The sequence below is a fragment of the Blennius ocellaris genome (assembly GCF_963422515.1).
Source record: "Blennius ocellaris genome assembly, chromosome: 20".
Lineage (NCBI taxonomy): Eukaryota > Metazoa > Chordata > Actinopteri > Blenniiformes > Blenniidae > Blennius > Blennius ocellaris.
The window spans coordinates 16,591,485-16,609,079 of record NC_137669.1 but is presented as its reverse complement, the minus strand read 5'-3'; the positions used below and the strand labels follow the sequence as shown (position 1 = coordinate 16,609,079).

The 17,595-nt window shown below is 41.1% G+C and overlaps 1 protein-coding gene across 1 annotated transcript in view; it reads left to right on the top strand.

The window, feature by feature from the left end:
- Positions 1-17,595, top strand: part of LOC308144626 (sodium bicarbonate cotransporter 3-like) — a 33,239-nt gene that overhangs the window by 184 nt on the left and 15,460 nt on the right. The window contains 6 exon segments of the mRNA XM_080515793.1: positions 11,612-11,693; positions 12,692-12,841; positions 14,225-14,363; positions 14,974-15,134; positions 15,284-15,472; positions 16,470-16,841. Coding sequence (XP_080371919.1) covers positions 11,612-11,693; positions 12,692-12,841; positions 14,225-14,363; positions 14,974-15,134; positions 15,284-15,472; positions 16,470-16,841 — 1,093 coding nt within the window.

The window sequence follows — 17,595 nt, the reverse complement described above, 5'->3', positions numbered from 1 at the left end:
TGCCAAGCAGCTGTACAAGTACGAGGGATGCTTGGGAGTCAGATTCAGCGAGGCTCCATCCGGCGACTGCTATTGTTAGCCGGCTTTCCACTTCTGACACGTGTCACCGGGACAACTTGCTCAGTAGTCTCTCTGTAAAGTCGGCGAAAGCGATTTCTGCCTGGATGCGAACACCGAAGCGGCGAGTCTCCGTCCCCGGTCCGGGTTCCATCGCTAACGTTTTTTTTTTTTTTTTAAGTGTGTAGCATTTGCTAATGAATTAGCCGGGCACGAGACAAGCCGGTCCCGTTATTACAGGCGACAACTGTGACAAACTCTATGATTGAGTTAAAGTTTGGCTGAACGTTGTTGTTTGACCAAGTGTTTATTTACATCCAAATGTCTACACAATGCCTATGATGTACTGACTTGATTTTGGAGCCGTTTTAAAATACATGTGATTTATTCCCAGTGAAGTGAACAGACTCGAGGCTGCTGCATTTCCCTTCACATTCAACAGGTTTACTCATTTTACTTCAGTGTGTCAGCTCAGTCACTTGAAACGATCTACTGGTACATTTGTCGGAATAAAAAGCTCATTTACACATCAAACCCTGCTCAAAATAGAGCAGTTATGATATTCCCATCGCAGAATGTGTTTATCGTTTCACAGTGAGAGCACAGAAAACCTTTAGCTGAAGCTGAGGAAAATTATGTTGTACTTTGTTAAATGTCAGCCCTAACAGCCTATATGATATTTTTACCGATCTGTGGGTGAGAGAGAGAGATGAGGCCCACATCCTGTCTGTCGAGTGCAACTTGACTGTCATAGATTTGATCATGAGCATCAGACACAGCATCCCATAAAAGAGAAATTGGATGGTCCGAGCTTAAGTTTAAATGCACATACTCCACTATACTATGTTTGTATTCTGCGCCTTGGCATGCATGAACACGTGAACGCCTGTGAGGAAACTCAACCCTGAACTGCTCAATAAAGAAGGCTTGCGAGATCACTGTGAGCTCCTTCCACCAGACATGGGAGCCACAGCGTGTTTACTGTGACACAGATCCTTCAGGCAGTAACTTGGCTGTTTGATCTATAATGAAGAGGCCCTCTTATATCTTTACCAGTTTCATTAGAAAGTTAAAAGAACACGCCATTCTCAATCTCCAAGCAGCCATCTCGCTGTTGTGTACATGTTTTGAAAACATAATTATGGTTATAACAAGAAAGACTTACGTTTCAGATGACTCCAACCTAAATTATGCTGTCACACACAGAATGCGCACAGTCAGGCCTCGTTTTCACGTGAACCTGCATCGTGAGCACTGTTTTGCTGCCTCTCATGAGCATCTTAAGCTGTATTAGAGACACTCTGCCTTCATTTTTAAGTGTTCTTCAGTAGCCTCTGTGTTCACAATGAGTCTATCATCTCACAGGAAAATCTTTTTCTTGGCAAGTCTTTTCAGTGTGATATTTTTCTATGTTTTGGCCCACCATCCCATGAATCTTTTGGCTTTGAACTTGCGATTGAGTTAAAAGAACACAGTATCTTGCCCAGCCTACAGCTGCATTAAGGTTGCTGAGAGATATGATTAGATTGAGATAAAGTGCTATCTGGGTGAGTTTGGACATTGCCATGTTCCACAAGGGCAGTGGTGTCACATATAAAGGCTGTGGCCCAAACTTTGCTCACCAGTGGGTCCAGTCCAGCCCAAGGAAATGGAATTACAAAGCAAGACATGAAGAGCAGTTTTTCAAGAGAACTATTGGTAAATTGCCCATTGTAGGTCACCCTCTTTTAATAAACATAGCAGGACATAAGCCACCACTGAGACATAGAAAGGAACAGCTGAGTGGAGCAAAAGGTTTCAGGGAAAACTAGTGATCTTTTTGGTTTCTAATTTAATTGAGCATTACATTCATACTGTGTGGGTGAATTTGTGAAAACATGCTCATCGAAGGCTGTAAAATGTAGTGCATCCTTTGAAGCGACATACTTTTGCCAACATTATTCTGATGAATCACTGTACCAGGTAGGAGTTCAGATTGTATTATTATTTAAATCAATTTCAGCTTGTTGTTTGAATATAATAGTTAGTTGTTGTTTTTTTTAAATAAAACAAAAAAAGACTCATTTTCAGAATGTACTAATACTTCTCTGAACTAAAACTAAGCAAAAAGTGGTTGTTGTTTGACTGGACTGGCCCTTTGCAGATCAATCAGGAGTGTACTTGGCACCAGAACTGTCTTAAGTTCAACACCCCTGCATTAGAGGATAGACTCGTTGGTTTCAGTGGACTCAGTGTGGGCTCGATTACTTGGTCTTTAAATTGTTTCGAATGAGTAACTACAATGCTGGTGAATAGGGTCTGTTCTCATTTGCTATACTATTACAATAATGCGATAATAGGAATTAATGTCCACCGTTCCCAGCTATAGGCTAATTGGCATACACAACAGAAACTTCTTTGTTTATATTGACCTCGATCGACTTTCTAAGACCGGTCTGTAGTTTGAAAAATTAGTGTGCCTGTAAATAATACCAAAGGTCAGAGGATAATTAGGACCTTGAGAATGTAATGACAAACATCAGCTCAGGAGGTTTGAAATTTAAATGGCTATGTGTGTTCGCCCCCTATTTACATATACATGGTTTATTACCATTTACCACTCTCAGTGAATTTATATTTGGGACTCGCTACAGCCTTGGCCTCGGGGTTGCCAATATTAGCTGCCCATCATCATTAGCTGTGAATGGAAAGGAGTGTTTTTAATTTAGTTTAGCCACCTACGTTTTCCCCGGGGATTTAAAGCAGCAACATTTGATCACTTTTCATTCCGAAGCCTGTGGGTGTACAGAACGGTGAGGCAAAGTACAGAAAATCTGATCAAATGTGCCAAGATTATACGGCTCTAAATCACACACTGCCAATGTCTACCGTGTCCAGAGAAAAGGATCTGAAAGCTTATCAAGCAGCAGGGAAACTCAGAAAACTCATCAAGCCCATTATGCTGATTATTGTGGTCAGCATCTTTATGGTTCCACATAATGGGAGCTTGGTTTAAAACCGAACGGAAAAAACCCTCAGCTTAAAGGATTTCAGTTCAGAAACTCACTCTGTCTTTTTGAACCGTGATTTTAATGGACTGCCATTGGAAATTTTAAATTAAAGGATTGTGTTAACAGCTGCAGGGGTCCATAGACAGAAAAAGCATTGTCAAACTTGTTTTATGTTGGAATAGGAGGTGAACTCTCCATATCATTAGTTGGGTTTTTTGTTTTTTTTAATTTACTTAAATCTTTATTAAAACACAGTTCTAAAAATGTGTATTTTGATAAAGACGATTTAAGATTTGAACTCCTCCTATTCCTTCTTCAGCATGAATTATGGTAATACTTGTACTAACCATGCATGAGGAAGTAACAGCCAACCCCATCAAACTCCTTTAGTTCCTTGAAAACGCAGAATAAAAAAAAAATCAAAGTTGGCTCTCAGTGAAGGGCAGGAAAGAAAATGAGTCGATTGACAGAAAAATAAAAATGATTATAGTTTTAAAGACAATGTTACAACTCTTTAATTTGGATTAATGATTATGTCGAGAACTGAATCTTAGGGGGTTTAAATAAAAATGCAATAATCATTTTGATTGTTATCGAACACTTGCAGATGAGCTTTGACAGTTGACAGAAAATCGTTTTTTTCCCCAAAGCTATATATAGATATTGATGAATAATGTGTTCATTTCAACTTAACCTGATGCCTAAACTTAGCCCAGTTTCAGCCATTAGATGTCACTCTCAGTTCATGCAACCTGCATTTCGCTTATTAGGGTGCATCTTAATTTTAGGTTTGGCTTCACCTTTGCGTCTACGTGGCTGCAGCGTGCTTGGAACTGGCCAAGACTGTTATAGACGCTGTCTGGAGGGTGTCTTCTGGACACAGCCTAAAAAAATACACCCTTTGATTTCGGCTCGGGTTTCAGAAATGTGCTCATTTGCCCTACTTATACAAGAGCACTCGTTGCAGATGGGATACAAATGAGCTGCGCTCGTCCAGAATATTACAGCTTGCTGAAAGACACGTCCAACCTTGATGCCTTCATGAGGCTTGTGAATGTCAAAGTCAAAGGCACAGAGACATTTGGAATCAGAATGAATACTCGGCAATCTGTCCTTTTCCAATTCACCCTGTGAAGAATGCCGAGCCCACACGTGTGCTTGTTTCTATTTATCTGTGTTGGGGGGGGTGGCTCTTCATTTGTGACCTGAATACCTCAGCGGTTATGCATTCGTATGTCCTCTAAATGTGTGTGTGTGTGTGTGTGTGTCCTCTGTGCGGTGGTGTTTATGCGTGTGTGTTGTTCTTAAGCTCTTGGCTGGCTGAATAAAATATTCATGGTGGCATGGTGCGATTGGCTGCTGTGCAAAGAGCGGGCTGACAGGGGAGCGCAGAGCACCGTGTATTTTCTGAAGTAGCTCGCTCCCGCTCTCTCTCCCTCTGTATAAAGAGATGAGCTGAGGAAGAGGGAACAGACGAGTGCGACACTGTCACTGTTAGCGCAGAGCACACATACACACACACACAAATACACAGCTCCTCCAGCACGGACAACCGTCGGACAGAAGGAACTGGCCAACGTCCCTCGTGCCTGTTATATGTGGATGTCTTAGTCTAAATGGATCAGAGAGAAGGGGAACATGTGCTTGCGGTACGTCTCGTCTTGTGCGTGTTTTTGTACGTCTAACTGTGGGGGTCTACACTTGAACAGGATCCACTGGTCCTGTTGTGTGCTGCTTTAATCGTGTGTGTGTGTGTGTTTGTGTTTATATTCACACTGTGTTCCTGTGCAATACATTGGAGTGGTGGTTTCTGCTAATGAATGGGGCAGGTGGTCCGTATATTTGGCCAGATTGATGGAGGTGGGTTGTGGAGGAAAAGGGAAAAAGGATGGGAGGGGTGTCGAGCTGTTGCCCCATTGGACGTGCCTCTTGAAATGGAAACGTTTTCTATTTAATCTTTTGTGGCTTCCAGCAGCGGGAACCAGAGGAAATTGTCAAAGATGGTTATGGCTGCTCAAAGGAAGCAGGACAAGGAGAAAAGGAAGGATGACAGAGGAGAGCACTGTCAAAGAAAGGAGGCAGAATAGGTCCACTTTAGTGGTAGAAAGCAAACATGGAGCATGCTTGCAGGAGAGAGAATGTGTATTGAATAAAGTGGAATGAATTGTTTTCATTCAGGCTACTGAAAAGCACAAAACACAAGCAATCAGCAAAGAGACTGCACATACAGAAACATTAAAGCCATCCTGAATATTGATTATACCCACAGTAGAGATTATATGCTTCCATAGCATTTCTGCAGAGAACAAATATCATGCCAGCTTTTTAAAAGGCATCAATAACTTACTAATTCTTGAATTATGGAGCACAGTGGAGCCACAAGTTCATGTTCTTTGAAGAGCTAAAGGATTTATTAGCCAGTCTTGAAAAGTCAGCAACATAAAGCTGCCTGATTAAATACATGTATATGATTGTAAAAAGACTTTCTAAATAATTCGGGGTGTCATAGGATACAGTTCATGTTAGATTTATTGTCAACTGTTTGTGGTTAGCTTGTTGAGTGCATGGAAAGAATTTGCCGTTGGAAATATTGCAACAGTCTAATCACTATCTTAAGGCCATGGCCTTTGAGCATCTCTAATTACACAAGACTTGTGATGAGCTCCTTGGAAACTGCAGTGTCTATCTGCTGACAGACAAAAACAGTGACAGAGAGTTGGGGTGGGGGGTGGGGGGGTTTGCTCAGAACAAGTGGATTACGCTGGCTCCGATGTGCAGCTGAATGAATTAAGATGCTATGACTGTCTTGGTTCCAGATCCTAGAGTACCATCAGAGGCGCTACATTAGTTCAAACCAGGTGAGGTCGAGGCTATTTTAGTTTTCATACTCCAGAGTCCTATTCAGTTATGATGTTTTGGCATATAAGCACACGGAGCGTAACGTATCACTTCATAAGAAGCAGTCGTTGAGTGACAAAAATGTTACCGATGTATTGCAGAGCGGTGGCAAAATGTCAGCCAGTTACTATGGTGGTTTCAAGTTGAATTACCATGCTCAAAACTTCCAGTCAAACCTATCAACCATCAACAGGAGGTACAGTATTTGCTGATAAGGCACAGACAGTAGGTTTTTTTTAATTTCAGGGACAATGTGGTAGAATGCAAACTCTTTGTTTTACGTGGGATCGTGTTGTAATGAAAATGGCTGCCTTGTCTTCAGAAAGTGCAGGGGGTCCGACTTGGAGCATTTTGTGGTTCACTGCTGCCTTCGGTTCACTGTATTGATTACAAACGGAATCTTTGGCATTTCATTCACACTCAGTCACATTGCTTTTGACATTTGACCGTGTCGTGTACGGAGGACTGATTGTGCCATTAGATAAATAGGTACACCATTAAATAACTAATTAAATGTGCCATTATTTGATCAAAAATAGAACTAAACATATAAATGTGTCATTAATTGATTAAAATACCAATTTGTTTTATGTAAAAGACTATATATATATATATATATAATTATTTCACTATTTAATTAATTCTTTCATTGAATTCATAATTCATGAGATATTTAATGATGCATGACACATGTACATATTTAATTCAAATTATTTAATTCATTATTTAATGGTGTATATAATATTTCATTTTGGCACATTCAGTCTTCTATAGTCACTATTGTTGTGTTGGAGAAAAATGTTTGAAATATGTTGAAAAAGATGAATAATTCAACATAACAACACAACAATGTCAGTCACAATATTTGTAATAGAAAATGTACATCCCGAGTAAGTAATCCTTTCTAATTCCTGATTTCTGTTTTTATTGTCAGACATAACTTGATTGGTTCGCTAATGTATATTTTAACGTGGAAATGTGTTGACGGTCTCATCTGCTGTGCGCATTTGTGTATTTCACAGTGCAAGACGGAGATATTGGGTGAGCTCAAGAGACAGGTTTTCTCACTGCGTAACACCTCACCTCATTGCGTATTGATTGGACCAGGTCCCATCACAACAGGCCTGGCACAGAACTCCGATGAGATGGAAACAGGCCTGTTGGCGTGTTGAGTGGTCGGTCGTTTCATGCACTGGCTGGTTGGCTGAGGAGGTGTTTGGCAGCTGTGGTCTTATTTAATTCCCACGCAAGCGACTCGACAGAAGCGAGGTCGACCTACATGTTGTCGATGAATAATAACATTACTTTTAACGGGTAGAAAATGTAAAGCCGAAGTGAATTTGCTTACGGGAAGGAACACGGTTTTTTGCATTCACCTTTTGAGTCTTTGTTGAATCAAACAGCAAAATGTTCTGTGCTCTTCCCAACAGTGTGTAAACAGTGTAAAGATTTGACAAAACCGAACCAGAAATGTGCTTTTATAAGAGTTTCGTGTTTTAAATGTTCATTCATGTGGTGCGTTTCATGCTCAAACGTTGATTTAAACTTCTATTTGCTGTAAAAGGTTTGTATGAACTATAAATCCCCTTCGATGCATAAACCCCCACACATTGTTGCTTTTACCACCTAAGCTGCTGAAAAAGCCAGAGAAAATCCACATAGGTAGACATACTTAGAATAATAACAGCACCAGGCCTTTGTTCTTTAGAAATATTGAATGGAAAGTTTCAATTTTTAATTGATACGTGATTCACGCAGCGCACAATATGCCAGACTGTCTTTAATAGCAGCTTTATTAATTATTAAAGAAGGCTTTCTCTCCTGTGAGTTCTCTCACCAGTATTTGTTAGGTCTGATAAATATTGAATTCATAGAACAACAGTAGCCTATAGTGGAACGGCTCATTTTGACTTTAGCTAGTGTTCTCGCAAACCCAGGACAATTACCATTTCCCAGAATCATTAGAGTATTTGTATCCAGGTGACGCTTAGAGGCTTTAAGTCCACTGCTGTTGACATTTCTTCTGCCAGTGGTGGGTGCAGAACAATCGGAAGTGTTTTATGAGAATGGTTTCCCATCCTGTGCTACCACACCTTGTTCACTCTGATCCCTTAAGGCATCACTCACATTGTGACTAGTTTGTTGGTTTCACTTTGCATTTATTCATTCATACAACCTCTATAGTCAAGTTATCCAAGTTATTGCTCACAAGCTGAAGCCTATCCAAGCTGACATTTGGACCAGTCCAACATGGTTGTCAACAAGGACAGACAGACAGTCGCCCATTCTGACACACGGGGTATTTCGAGGCACCACTTAGCCTAACGAGCATGTTTTTGAATTGTGGGAGGAAGTTTTGGAGAACTCGTGCATTCAGATGAAAAGCAGAAAGGCCCTGCCGAGGACTGAACTCTCGCTGCTTCCATAGTGCTAACCTCGACGTAACCATAGCATGACCCTGCACACAATCACCCGCAAGGCAGATACGTTGAGGGACGCATCTGAATCATGTCAACATCACTCATCGATGGTAATATTTGGCAGCTTTTTAGACTCAGCTGGCTAATCATCTGCCCTAAATGCCTCCCCTGCTGACACTTCCCATTATGCCCACAAAACACAGCTGTGTTACAGGGAATGGAGTAATCACCCCCCCCATCTCCCCGGCCTGGGTGGCCACGGTGTTTGACAAACTGTAGTTTATTTTTGATAATGCCATGTGACGAGTTGCATCATGTGTTGAAGCGATGCAGGGTTGAGGGCATTGCAGACTTGAACACGTGCTTATGCTTCCCCGAAGGGATATGGCCGCAACCTGCACGAAAGGTATGATAATGGATGTTTGTGGAAAAATGTGTTTAAATTAAGAGATTTTGTTGAGTGGCATTTTAAGAAGCTTAATATTAAGGCGATACTCCAGGAGCGAGAATCGTTTCTCAGCAGCTTTGCGTGCTTTGCTTGTAAACATTGGCTCATGTGACTCCTGCAGAATGGGAACATAGGAGCTGGCTCGAGTATGTTCAAAAAATATGTCGCATAAAGGTTTCACAGAAGAATATACATTTAGATTTTTAAAAAATGATACTAAAAAAACAAGAATGGTAAAATATAACTGTCCATTGGAGTGTTTTATTTTGTTCAGACTGCAATGTCCAATTGAACATTATTAGGCCGAGCATTTGGGATAAAGAGACAGATAGAAAAGTATGACTTTCTAAAGGAATTATCTTTCTAAGTACATGTGGGCCTATTTTAGGTTTTGGGGTTGCAGGGTGAGGGAGAGTAAATGGCCTCGAAGTCTGTCAACAGAGAAGGAATTTCTTGCATCTTCTCCTCGCACTTAAATATTACTGTTCCTGATCAAGAGACTCAATCAGGGAGCTGTGTGGTTCATTATCATATAAATCCAGCAGCTATCCCTCCTTCCCACAGGCACATACAAACACAGTCACAGATGGCATCATCCATCATAGGTGGGGTGTTAACGGGAATGGGATTATAGTAAGATACTGTATGAGCAGAAATCTGAATGTCATTGAGGAGATATTCATAGTATAATGCCAGAAATCTTCCAGGGACAACAGACCTCAAGTATAATCATGTGAGATGAATGTTTGGAGCTGTTATATCCTCCTCATACCATGTGTCCTTTCAGCAGGTGGCTATCATCACCCTTTGTTTGCACTCACTCCTGCTTGGCCGCAGTGTCTCTGTTGGATTTGTTGAGTTCACCGAGTGGATCTTCCAATTGGAGATTGTGTAGCACTAAAGGGTTTGACCATCAGGCAGGAGAAACAAGGGATTTGTATGGTTAAATTTGACATGATTCTACATCGTAGATGAGAGACGCCTCTTTCAGGTGAAAAAGTTCCCATTTAAATGTGAATAGCACGTACCGCTCTGTAATCTGTCACCACTTCTTGACATACAAGCAGCAGAAAACAACATACTGTATGTGAGCCAATTATCAGCACTGATGTATCTCAGATTCATTTATGGACGCGTTTTATTGAGCCTGATTATATCAGCCTGGCAGTCAGAGCCAGGATTAGCTCACTGTCATACCGTTGCATGTCAAAAATAAACTTCCTTCCTGCTTACAATATGTTGTGTGTTGCTGAAATACCAATGAGCGGAGTCAGGCCTAGTTTAACTCTCTTGTGTCGTCGAGAAGCTTGGACTAAGACAACCAGGCCTGCACTGTGTCACAGGTGTATGGCGTCAGCTTTTGTTTTGGTGTTAAATTGGTGAAGGTGTGATGATACAGCATGAAACCTATGGATTGAGATTTTTTTTCAGGTTGTATGTAGTAATGGTGTTGGAGTGATAAAAGAACATTGTTGATTAAACTCATGGGGATTTCTCTTAACACTGCAGGGCCGGGAATCGGGACCCTTATCAAGGGTTATATAGAAACATTAAACGTGGGATGTGATGTTAAACTGTCTTTTGTGCTGATGCTCTGTGAACTGTGGTTTTTGTCCTGCCGCTATGCTTCAATCTACTGATTTGTCTGGTTGCTTCGTAAGAAGTACTGTTTTATCACTGGATAAATCAAACTGGACTTCAGTTAGTATTTTTTGTAGCTTTTATGACACATCTGTATTTCTTATATCTTGCATTCAGTCCAGATAAAATGAAAGTTTTAGGGCTGTTATTTTCACACAAGTATGACTGTGCATATATGTCAGCCGGGACTGCAATCTTTCTTTCAGGGAACTAATTTGATAAAGAATATTTATGGCATGCAGCTTGACACTGTGTTCTGGCAGTTTTATGTCTCCTCTAATTGGATCTTTCTGTCGCTTGATGTTTCCATGACACTAATGTCATGCTGATTATTTTCACAAGGTCATAACCTCTCATTTTAATAAGTGTATCCAGCCTCTTGATGCCGTTATGAGACTCGACCTTTATTGCTCGGACCGGAGTTATTTCCAAATTAGTTTGTGTAACATGCAATATAAATAAACCCTTGTGATTACCTTACTGGACAATGCAATACTCCCTTCAAATTAAACTTGTTTGATGTAGTTTTATGCATGCCATATTTCATAAAGGAGGTGAATCATCACCACCTACTAATTATTCGGGACACCAAATCAGTTATTTTGTTGAGATCTTGATGAGCTAAGTTGCTTTGGCGTGGTTACACATGGTAGCTTACAACCTGTTTCCAAACAAATCAGAGTTGTAACATGTTTTGATATCTAAACCACAATGATCTTTGTCTTTCTTATAAACATGTGGTTATCAACTCTAGAAACATAACCACTGCTCTTATTATTATCAAAATACAAAATCAAGTGGTGAATTCCTTCTTTGTTTAAAAAGAATGTTTCTAAAGTGGTGAAAAATGTGACACACAAGTGAGACGTAAGCAAAAAAAATGTTTTCACTCAATTACACCTGTTTCTTTGTCTTGTTAAAGTAACCAAACCAGGTAGTTCATGGCTGATGACCTACAGGTGACTGCATTGCCTATTGTGCACTCCAAGGAAGCTTCATGTCAGGATGTGAACCTTAGCTTCTGCAGAATAAAACAACAAAATATTGATGTTTTTGACCGAGCAGTGTTATAACCTGCATATGTATAGTAAAGTAAATGTTGTATTGACAAAAATAATAAATAAATAAAAGTTGTCATTTGTTTCTTCTCTTCTCAGGGTCTAGATGAGGAGGCAATAGTTGACCATGGAAAGTCCAGCTTCACCACACACACAAACTATGAAAGAGACGAATTGGAAAGTAAGTTGAAAGACATCAAAGGACAATTTTCTTGTCCCAATGTGCTTTTTTCAATAACGCATCCCAACAATCTGCCCACTGATCTCCAGTGGATCTACGACGCTATAATCATTTCAGTAACTTGTATGACACCTTTGTCCTGCTAAGATTTGTTTGTTTATTTTCTTCAACTTTTCAATCCACTGTCTTTTCTCCCTGTGTCTTCGCTCCATCTGTTAAACTCTCGCCCTCATGTCAGCCTCATAGATTCATTCCTCCTGGGATCTCAGTCAAATCAAAGAGAGATGACTCATCTGTGAAAAATGGATATTGGCAGAGAACGTCGGGTGAAAATGGGGCGTTTTCATTTCAGTGCAAGGTTCCTTTGTGGCAGTAACATAATGAGGGGAAGTAGATAAAACACTGAACAAAAAACAGAGGGGTGAAAAAGTTAAATGTTGTGCTTTGGTTTCTTTCATGTCGGTATTGCAGGACACTCAAGAAACGGAAGGAATTTTTTTGTCTGTTGTGGGGGATGTTAGTGTGTCGGTAACTATCATGTCTGATCCTTGAACTGCGATGCTGTTTTCATTGTGTTTCACTGTTAAAATTGAACTTTCATGATATTTTAAGGTATCTGCTACACCAAATAGAACACCGGTATATGCGATGGCAGCCCTATACAAAGAGGAGGAACGTCAATATTCTAACAGCATAGTTTCCAGTTCAAAACGGATTTTTATTAGGTTCATTATAAAACATGTCTATTGTACAGGGTGTCACTAGAACAAGCCAATTCAACGTGCACAGCTTATTTTTTCAAGCGAGTAACGATTGTGCACATAGAAACACTCACAGTTGTTTATGTACTTAGTAAAATGGCCCTACCAATTGATAAGACAATTAACTTTCATGGAATCAATTCTGCTTGTTTTCATGTCCTTTTATTAACAAGTCCTTTTTGTTTCCCCCCAGTTGTCATGGAACAAACTATACAGCTGTTATTTCTCTTTTCCAAGGCCACAGAGCGGTGTATGTCGGAGTCCACGTTCCTCTTGGAAGGGATAACAAGCGAAGGCATCGCCACCGAGGACACAGACATCACAGAAAGAAGAAAGAGAAAGACTCTGACGAAGGGAAAGAAGATGGCAGGGAATCCCCCACTTACGGTCGGGACTCATTCCTAATTTATTACTGAAGGAAATGTACTTATTGAGGTTGTGGAAACTGCTCGTAAATGTCTTTTCCAAGTTTGTGACTTTCCCAGGACTTAAGTAATGATTTGCTGGTGTCACAGAAATACACTTATGTTCTCGGGTGATTTAGAATCTTATCCCCCTTTAGCAATGCACAGATTTCCAGGCTCAGAGTGCCAAGTCGCCTAAGCTCTCTCTCTTGCTCTTTCCTTTACACAGTTGTGAATAAAACATCCATCTCTAAAAGGCATTAAAGGCCACTGTGAACCAGCATCTGACAGATTGAAGGCTTTGGCATTTTACGTGACGTGTGTGTTTGTGTGTGTGTTTTTGTGTGAAAGTTGCCGAGACGCCTGAAATGCAAAAGTAAAAAAAAAAAAAACAACAACCCCAAAACAATACTTGGAGCTGTTTCAAATGATTAAGCTGTCCTTCGTGACATCACCAGCAACTAATACTGTTGGCTGCGTGGTACAGTTTTATCATTCTTGGCGCTTACTGGCTTGCACAGAGATCATGATTTATGAGGCAAATAATCTGAAACAGCACTGTTCTCCTCTGCACATTCAGATTTTATACTGGCACCAAGGATGCACTCAGTCATCGTACCATTTACTCATGTGTGAATAATACACGGCAAATTGAAATGCAGTTTGCACGAAAGCGAAGGTTTTTTTTTTTTTTTTTTCTTGCTCTGTGTAATGTTTCTACTTCTAATCTCCCACATTTATTTCAGTGTGTCGCTGGGTGTAGATGTCCCCAGTATGTGTGCCGAAATCAGTCTGACGTCGAAAATGAGTGGATTAAACCTCAGATTCAACAATTCTCTCTTGCACACCAGCGATTTCTCAACAGAAAGACTAGAAATGTATTCGACTTTATGTTGTGGGAGGAAAATCAGCTTCTGTGACGTTTCCTGTGGACTCCACTCTGAAAAACAAGCAAAAAAAAAAAAAGATTCCTCAGGCTTTAGAAGGGATTAGAGTAGTTATACTCCCACACACAAATGCACACTCACAACCACACATGTATAAACATATTGCTTGTGATTTAGGCTCCCTCTTAAACATGCCACTTGGAGTTTTAAACATAAATTTAAAAATGACTGCAGATGTGTTGCCTTATTTCACCTTTCCCAACATACACTGACAGTGGGATGATTTCTTTAACAACCGTACTTCCACCTATTACATTAAACGTTAAAACGTCTAGGGTAGTAGCCTGGTTCAGTTTGAAATGGTTTTTCCTTGAAATACCAACACCACACACACTGAACAAATACTGTATGAAAGCAGAGTGTTACTGTTGTTTTCATATTTATTTATTTATTTTTGTGAACGTGTCCTCTGGCTGCAGACACACCATCCCAGAGGGTACAGTTCATCTTGGGTACAGAGGACGACGACCTGGAGCACGTCCCTCACGACCTCTTCACTGAGATGGACGAGCTTTCCTTCAGAGACGGCAGTGCCACTGAGTGGAAGGAGACTGCCAGGTTAGAAAAATACCAACCCAAATGAATCCACAGAAGAATAGCAGCATAAAGGTTACATGTTCTACCCCTGGCCTTTAGTCTCTGAATGAGATAGAGGTTATGGATACGGTGTTGTTAATTCTTTGGAAACAGTTGCATGTAATTCAGATACTTTATTTCAGAGGTACAAATAAAACAGAAGTCTAAATTTGGTGTCAATGGATTTATTTATTTTTTTGTCGTTGCCCTTGGCGTAATCCATTCAGTATTGGATATCTTCCTCAGAGACGTGTCTCATACTCAGCTGCACGTCACAAAACTTTAACAAGATTATTGTGTTCAAGACGCAGAGGTTTGAAATTGTTGCTGTGACTGAACTTGTGTGGCATGGTAGTGACCGTTCCATGACTGGTAGATCTTGTGTTCAATTAAGGGACAAATTTGGAGCATGATTCACTCATCTTCTGTTTCGCTGTGCACTTGGGAAAAAATTAGATTTGAGATCAACTGAGGATACAAGGAGTTTAATTATGTTGTATCAGTTTTGCTATTTCTGTGTGCATGTGGTGTTTTGTTTTGTTAACAATAAATCAACGACTTGTCCATGTGTTTGCGTGGCCTTGTCAATCAGGTGGCTGAAGTTTGAAGAGGATGTGGAGGACGGAGGGGAGAGGTGGAGTAAACCCTACGTGGCCACACTGTCACTACACAGCTTGTTTGAACTGCGGAGCTGCATACTTAATGGCACCGTCATGCTGGATATGAGAGCCAATAGCATCGAGGAGATTGCAGGCAAGTCTTCCAGTCTATACCGAAACAATTTTTCATGTTAATATCATTATCCTGCATTTCATATTACGTTGTAATTTTTTTCCTCAAATGTCAAATTCTGTTAGTTTTTTGTGAATTCATGTCCATCCTTCTGCCCCTCTGTGACTCAGACATGGTGATTGACAACATGGTGGCATCGGGCCAGCTGAAGGAGGATTTGCGCAACAAGGTTCGGGAAGCGATGCTGAAGAAGCACCACCATCAGAATGAGCGAAAGCTTAGCAATCGCATCCCTCTGGTGCGCTCCATTGCTGACATAGGCAAGAAACATTCTGACCCACTCTTGCTTGAAAGAAACGGTGAGATCCTTTTGGTGCACTCACATTTCTTTTTCTTCCATATTATCCATCACTGGGGAACTGTTATTAAAAATCCGATGTTCAAATCCCTCAATGCCAGCGTAGAAGGTGGATGGTAAAAGTGAGTAAAAATTTAGTGAGTAATCTGTTGAAGCACTCGGTCCCCCTACTGGAAGAGAAATTTGAGTGCTAATATATGTGCTAACCCGTATGGCTGGCCTGGCTTTGGGGTTTGAATTGATGATTGGTCGTTTTCACTCCTCAGGATGACATCCAGGAAATAATGCTTTACCCGCAATTAGCATCAGCATTGTGTTTTCTTCTGTTTTTTTGACTGGGCATGGCCACAGTGGTGTTGGAATATGGTGTGCATTTCGAGATCTTGGGCGTGCAGCCTGAAGTTTTAACAATGAATGAAATGTCACATTCTCCTCTTTCTATGCTTGTGGCTCTTGTGAAGGGTCAAAATGTCCTATGCCTCATTGAAGGTTGATGGTTGTGAGATTGCAGTGTGAAAGCTGTGTGTCCTGATGATTCATGTTTTGTGTCGGGTGGTCTGTTTGTAGTCAAGCACTCGTTTGCTTACAGCGCACATCATGCTAACTCCTATTGTCCTGCATGCAAGCCTTCAGAACGCACTATTTCCTGTATTAACTGAGAGTGTGACTGGTTTGTTTGGAATTGACTGTACCATGTTGTTTGGCCTGGGCAGACCAATCTACAAGCCTTACTAAGTCATTCTTGATGTCTTTTAGTATACACCCATGCTTTTTGCTCACGTTTATGCACGCACAAACCCCTTACTACACCTCTGCCACGCTCTGGCTGCCCACTCTTTCACCTTTTCCTTTTATGTCTTCTTCAATTGTCATCTCTGTGATGTACTTCTACTTCATATGTTTTTTCCTCTCTGCTCCATTTTTTATTCCTTTTCCTCCTTCTACTTTCCCCTCTTTGCTATTTCTTTTTTTTTTTTTGCTATTGTCTCCACTGTTAGGAGAGGGCTTGTCCTCTTCACGTCACTCTCTCCACAAGACGGGGTCAGGCCCATCTGTCTCCAACCTGCCCCAGAGACAAGAATCCAGAGTCTCCGTCCTGCTCAACCACCTGCTACCCTCTTCTTCCTCCAACTCTGGGCTTGCCCCAGGTTCCTCTCCTTTAAGCACACCGTCGTCTTTTCGCCGTTCCTCTCAGAGCACATCACGAACCCACGGCTCAGGCCACGGCCCTCAAGGCATCCCTGAGGTCGTGGTGTCCCCACCTGAGGATGACGACCCATCCAACTCTGCCGGAGAAGAGGCTGCATCACTACAGCTGGGCCAGCAAGCATCCGTGGCATCCGCGAACATTGAGCTGCTGCCCTTAGAAGGCAAATATCTGTGTAGCCTGCCAGTGTGAGTCACAGCTTGAACAGAGAACACTAGCACTAGCATGAAATCTCTGCTCCCCGTTAACTCCCAACCTTGCAGCCATCTCATGAATAACCCACAGCAAGGCTCACTCGCCAAGACACTGTAATTGTAATGCAGTTTTTTAAACTATTGTCCTCTCCGCCTCATGACCGCTGCTTCTGTCCTCTTTCCTTTCCGAAACCCCCGACTTTGCTTCGGTTCCTCTCTGAACTTTCAAAAGTCTCCGTGCACAACTTCTCACTCATTCCTCAACATTAATGCCTTGCTTGGCCATCCCCTCTTCCTCACACAGTTCACCGTGGTTGCATGGCTGATTCCCAACATGTCTGAGTGTTTCCCCCCCACACTGCATCACCTCTCCTAAGGAGTTTGATTTTGATTACTCCAGCTGTTTCATGTAAAACCTCATGGAACTGAAGTGCTTAGTTACTTATTTGACCTTGTGGAATCAAGCCCTCAGTTTGGTAACTAACACAACATGCAGGCATTGACAGTTTTACATCAAACTTAATAAAGCATGTCCATTCGGGTTAACAACTTCAATGACAAAGCATAACATGAATCACAGCCTTTTCACTTGAATATTTCAATATGGTGGTCTATATTCTTTAATGCACCTGAACTGTGGTTTTAGTTTGATAGTTTTTATATGGATAATGTTTATATCCCAGTTTATCAACTGGTGTCAGATTCATATCTTCCAATATGCCT